We start from the raw sequence: 6,000 nt of genomic DNA on the forward strand, positions 1-6,000 counted from the left end.
CTGATCCCTCACACATGCTTCTGCATGTGAGATATGCTGTGTTTTGCCCTGTGATTTTCCTCATCAGACCAACCACCCTGTGGCATATACAGGGCAGCTTGTGACCTTTAACCTTACAAAAAAAACTGGCCAGTTTTTCTGGCTGCTTTGGCATTTACTGTCTTCAGGCAGCCACACTGACCAAAGAATTCAGAATTCTGCGGTTTTTTAAAGTGAATAAAAAAAGCAAAAAATAAAAATAAAAATAAGCTCTTTAGTATTCCTGTCTAGCTCTCGCCCTCCGTTATTCCAGCAAGGGATTGGGCAGGTAAACTGGTGGCTGTCGCTCTGTCTGGATATTATCAGCTCCTTGATTAGTGTTTGTTAACAAAGCTCTGCCAGAACACCTGAGCAGGCCGTGATTGCACACTTCCCTGGGCCAATGGCCATTCGCTGACAGATTTCCATTTTTACCTTCATTTAACCAGGAAGGTCAACAGAGAACCCGCTTGTCTCAAGTGCAGCGATGACCTGGGGGACGCAAACCGGGCAGGAAGGAACAGGAAGGATTGTTTAACCAATTATATGCAGGGGACCCTCAGGCGGTCGAATGTATGGAGCCAGTTTTCGGGGTGAATTTTATAATGCTATTTTCCTCTCGTTTTGCTCCCCAGTTTGGAAAAGCCCAAGGGTACACCGTGCTCGCGCTGCAGCCTCCACAGCCGAAGTGGGAAAGTGTAGACAAGCATGCACTCTCCCCTGAAGCATGTAATTACACCAGCTGCTTCTTTTCACACCGCAGCCCACAAGCCAAGCTTGCACGGACACGAGGCCTCTCATGTATAACATTCCGTGGGCACCCAGCTGACCTCTGGGGGTCACTAGAGAGCGATGAGATTATTGCCAATCATGCCCTGCAAGGCTGTTAGCCATGCTTATCACGAGGGATGCAACCTTATTTGTACCAAATCACTTGGTACAGCATGTTTGGTATGGCACACACCGTGAACCAACCAAATACAGTCTTGCTTTAATGCTCATTTACAGCTTTTTTTTTGTGTCCCATCGCTGCACCATCTTTTATCTGTGTGATGTGCCTGCTCATTGAAATGCACGCTGTCAGTAATTATGCAATTGCAACTCTGGAACAGTTAAGATTTACTCCAGACTGTGGGGCGCAGCAGCACACCACTGGTTCTTCCTCTGGATGGCCTAACGGAGATCACAAACATTTTGACTAAACAATCGTGTGTTATCTTTGCGTGGGAAGCTTTAATAATCTTCACACGACTCACACATCCATGGAGCTTCTGTGCTATGTTCTAGCTCTTTAAAAAGTGTTTTTAATGAGACTGGAGCATGTCTCTCTCTCCCTCTCTCTGTCCCATACACACACACACACACAGATGTCGGGGACTCACTGAGGTGTTCTGGCACTGCACGCTGGAGCTGTTGAACCTGAGGGCGGGGACCCTCTGCTCCTGGCCCTGGATGGTGAGGACGCACTCGTAGCCGCGCTGGCCCGACTGCGGCTGGGGCAGGTTCTTGGCCCGCAGGGTGATGGGCTTCACAACGTTCACGGGGACAAGGATCCGATCAGCGGGGAGCAGCTGGGGACACTCCTGAAACAGGAAAGGGGGGGGGGACATTGTCTCAAAACCACAGATACCAATAATCCATACAATAATCGCAGCAACCATAGCAAGCACAACTGATGGATTTTATGTAGAGTCTTTCATCTCACACACAGTGTCTTTCCTCTTGAGATCTCAAAGGACTTTGCAATGCAGTGGAGAACTCACCTCCAGCACCAGATGTCTTCATTACCATACCGCATGAACACGTGCGATTCATAGAGCGCATATCTGCTCAATATAAAACGCCTCACCGTCCCCTAAGTACTATCACCGCCACATAACACTTAACTGACCGACGCAGGAATCCAATATCAGTATCAAATGCTCTCCAAGCATTCCCATTAACACCTGCCCGGATCTGGTCAATATGGGGCCTGTTAGTCCAAGGCCAACCGCAATGACGGTTGTCATGAACACTCACAGGGTTCAAACGCAAACCCTTAGACCCGCCACTTTCCCCTGAGCTGGTACTTCAGTGAGCCTCGTACACAGTGTGACCCCCCCCCCCGATCTGCATTGATTGCTCCAGTCTGATGTGGCCGAGCTCTTTCGCCCGGCAACAGCGGGTAGTTTAATATGCCACTCATCTCCCATCATGAGATCTGAAGAGGAAGTGAGGGTGGAAGCGTACGAGGGCTAATGAGCAAGAACAGACAGCAGGAACATCGAAAATGAAGGGATGTTCCCATTGGCGGATAAAATTGGTGCGCCCGAGCGGTCCCATTCATCAAAAAAAATAAGAAAACACACTCCTACACGACGGCAACATAAAACAGCACAAAATCCAAGCCAGTAACTTTAAAAACACTCACAGCACTCAGTCTTTATTGCTTGGTCAGAAAAACAGTGGCGCAAACAAAACACTGTGATTGAGTACAAACCCCTCAGGTTAATTTTTTTCTAAATTTGAACACAAACTGGGCTTTTAATCACACGATGATTAAAGTGTATCTCATATATGCAACCGTGGACAATTAACATTCAACCCACTCTTGGCTGGATGACTGGAAGCTGGGGTACAGAATAATAACTGAGACGAGCGCTCTGATAAATCCCTGAAGCAGCCAATCAGAGCAGACACTCAAAAGTTTCAAATTAATTCTGTGAATTCTGCCTTTAAAAGTCTTCAAAGTTCATCGTACTCTGTGGTGACTGGGCCACAGAAGATAAGGCGTCCATTTGTCTGTTTTGTGATAAATATGTCTCATTTGCTGTGTTCTGAATGAACAGTTGGTTAAAATATTTAAAAAAAGACTTCAAAATGCATTAAAAAGTCATACTGTAAGTAGAACAGGAAGGTAACTGGAGCATGCTGTGTTCTTTAGATAAAGACTAAGGCGCAGCTCAGGAGCTCAGGTGAAAACGGCTCTGGGCTTAGGAATTTTCAGCGGACATGTCGTTGTACTGAATGACTGGTGGGGCTTCAGACAATGGAAATGTATAAAGAGTGACAAGACTGAGAATCAAACTGTCTCGCCTGTAACCACAAGTGGTCAGTACCTTTCTTTGCCCTGGAATTATTAACTTCAGCAATAGTAAGGGACTGAACTCATGAAAAAAAAACAAAAAAAAAACAACAATTGATTGACAGGGAGGAAAGCGTCCATTTTTCGTGAGATGGTAGCCGAGATGCTCAAAATGGAAGCGGAAGGCTCAGGGGTGACCGGCGGAGTGTTTAATAGCGCATGCCGACAGAATGACCACAACAGGACCAAACTGCTGATGGAGGCCCTGAAATTGAGTCCACCGAGTTCCTTTCAGCTGAAGTTCAGCTCGTAGTTCGGCTCATTCTCATCATGCTGGACAGGGCTGCTTTCACAATCAAGGCACATTTGTTCACCCTCAAACCACGACGGGACCAGACATAATATGTTTCTGCTTGGTAATGTTTTGGGTCAAGGTGACCTGGGTTGGACTGACCTGTTCTTGCTGAGGTAGGACTCCACACTTTTGTCCCATCAAGCTTTTTTCAAATAAACCACATCCAATTCAAGCGCTACGGGCTTTCTGATATCTTTAATCAGAAGAAATGGCAAATATATACTGTAGATTCTGCACTTGAGTGCTGAATGCATATAAATATGTATACAGTACTGTATATAAGACATGCAAATATAATGACTGTGGAAGAGTGTAGCAGAGGCACAGGCGAGAGCTTTTAAAAAAAACTCCCCCCTCAGCAACTGCTGCCTCAAACCCCATTACACGGGGCAATAAACAGCAGCAGTGGAACGTGAACAGTCTGAGCCTGATCATCTTTCACTCACTGACAGGGGAAAGGATGAATTTCACAGATTTCACTCACAGTCCAGCCCATCCACTATATTTCAGCCACCTGCCCCCAGATTATACCCCCGCACACATACCCGTCCAATCCCACACACACACACACACGCACCCGACCCCAAACTCACAAAAAAATACATGCCCATGCACACACAGATGCAGTCATCACACACACAAAAAAAATCTCCCAACCCACAAACAAACACACCCCAACCCACCCCACCCCACACATGCACACATCCATACACACCTTCACACGGCCACACACACACACACACACACACACACACACCCGCACACGGGAACACGCGGGCGCGCACACACCAGCCCGTACGCGCAGAAGCAAACGCACGCGTGCACTTTTTTTTTTTTTTTTTGTCGAAATGAGTTAAGGGCTTCGGAAACAAGGAAAGCAGCACAGTCAGCAGCTGGGGTGGGGCGGGTGGGGGGGGGGGGGGGGGGGTGGAGAGCAGGGAGTAAATTCGGCGGCGGGGCCCTCAGGAGCGCCTCCTCCGCCCTGTAAATCCACCTCGGGACGCTGACACCTCCATAACGCACCCATGAGCGCTCAAGGTGCTCCGAGGCCAATCGCTGCTCAGAGACCTCCACCAATCTCTGCTGCCGATTTATCTCTCCATTATGTGGATATAATGTATAAGTGTTTATTGCCCTGGGACTGGATCATAAATAATGAGGAGGGGGGGAAAAAAAAAAACAGTACCCCCCCTCCCCCCCCCCCACGCAACCCCCCCCTCCCCACCCCCCCCCAACCCGTCCCATCCTCCCCGTCTTTTATTGACAGATGCTTGGAGCCAGCCTGGCGGGTTTATGTACAGGGAGTGATTGACTCCGAGCATAACAGCAGCATAATTGAAGGCTGTTTGGCCGTATGGAGTCTTCCGAGACGGCGTTCTGCGGGAGGTGTTTTGTCAGTCCGGGATATTAAGTCTTTACCGGGACGGGGAGCTGACACCGCTCTCCCGCGGTACTTTCCTGTGCCACCCACCCTGACAGGGGGGTCAGCCCCCCCCCCCCAGCCACACAGGTCAGTGACAGTCACAGTGACGCTACGACAGCAGGTTACAGTCACACGCTGCAGCTCCAGCCCACTGTTTTACAGAGACCCAGAAAAGAGTCTCCAAAACTTTCAGCAAAAGCAATAAGCAATGAGGATTAGCAAATGAGAGCCATACAGTGACATTAGATGAATTTAACGCATTATCTTATCCAGTATGATTTACATACTGCACATACTTTCAACAGGTTTAAAAGAACTTCAGTAGCATCCAACAACGGTTTGTAACACTGTTACAGCCACAACGCTGCAAAAAGTAGTACTAAAATAACAGATATTTCTAGAAATGAATAAACCTGGACTCTGCTCTGGAGGCAAGGCCCGGGTTGCACTTTAGACAGACATTTACTGTGCACACATAAAGGCGCTGTTTTCATAAGCACAGTAATCCCCCATATCTCTCCCCCTCACACAAATCCACCCTGCGCAACTTTGGAACGATGTCAAGATCATCAGTGTCATTAACAGTGCTACCACAGAAAATGTCAGCTAAAAGGAAATGAGTCAGGCCTTCTATCCTAACATTTGGAGCGCGTGACCAGAGAAGGTAAATTCCATGCTTATGGAAAAAAAATTTCTGTGACCTTTAGCAAGCTGGCAGCTGATTTGTGGCAATTTGCACCTGTAGCATACTGACTTCATGCCTTTCCACAACGGATAGTGGAGGACGATGGTTTTGGATAAAACTGTTTTTAAATGCTTTGGCGTCACACCGGGCCACAGTCCAAGGAGGCATTCCTGATGAGGACCGCACAAAGCTTGTCCAGCTCCAAAGTGCCACCACCAATTGACGTTACTGATTTTCTTTTCAAATTCAACGGATCCAATTTAACAGTCCAGTAAGAAAATGTTACTGCAGTAGAAATGGAAATTCGCTCTCCCTTCGCTATTGTCGTGAAGAATGAAAACTTTATTGATCGACATCACGATGACAACCCACACTCTACTTGTTTTTAATTCTGCAGCCATTTAATGTCAATAAATAAATGCACCGTGGAATGCAATTTACGGGTATTGTCATGT

General features: G+C 47.5%; 1 protein-coding gene across 5 annotated transcripts in view; it reads right to left on the reverse strand.

Moving 5' to 3' along the window:
• Window positions 1–6,000, reverse strand: part of plxna4 (plexin A4) — a 285,129-nt gene that overhangs the window by 72,841 nt on the left and 206,288 nt on the right. For all 5 annotated transcript variants that reach the window (XM_035424686.1, XM_035424690.1, XM_035424688.1 and 2 more), the window contains exon 10: window positions 1,401–1,601. In XM_035424686.1, coding sequence (XP_035280577.1) covers window positions 1,401–1,601 — 201 coding nt within the window. The remainder of the gene's footprint in view (window positions 1–1,400; window positions 1,602–6,000) is intronic.

Source organism: Anguilla anguilla, chromosome 7 (assembly GCF_013347855.1).
Source record: "Anguilla anguilla isolate fAngAng1 chromosome 7, fAngAng1.pri, whole genome shotgun sequence".
NCBI lineage: Eukaryota > Metazoa > Chordata > Actinopteri > Anguilliformes > Anguillidae > Anguilla > Anguilla anguilla.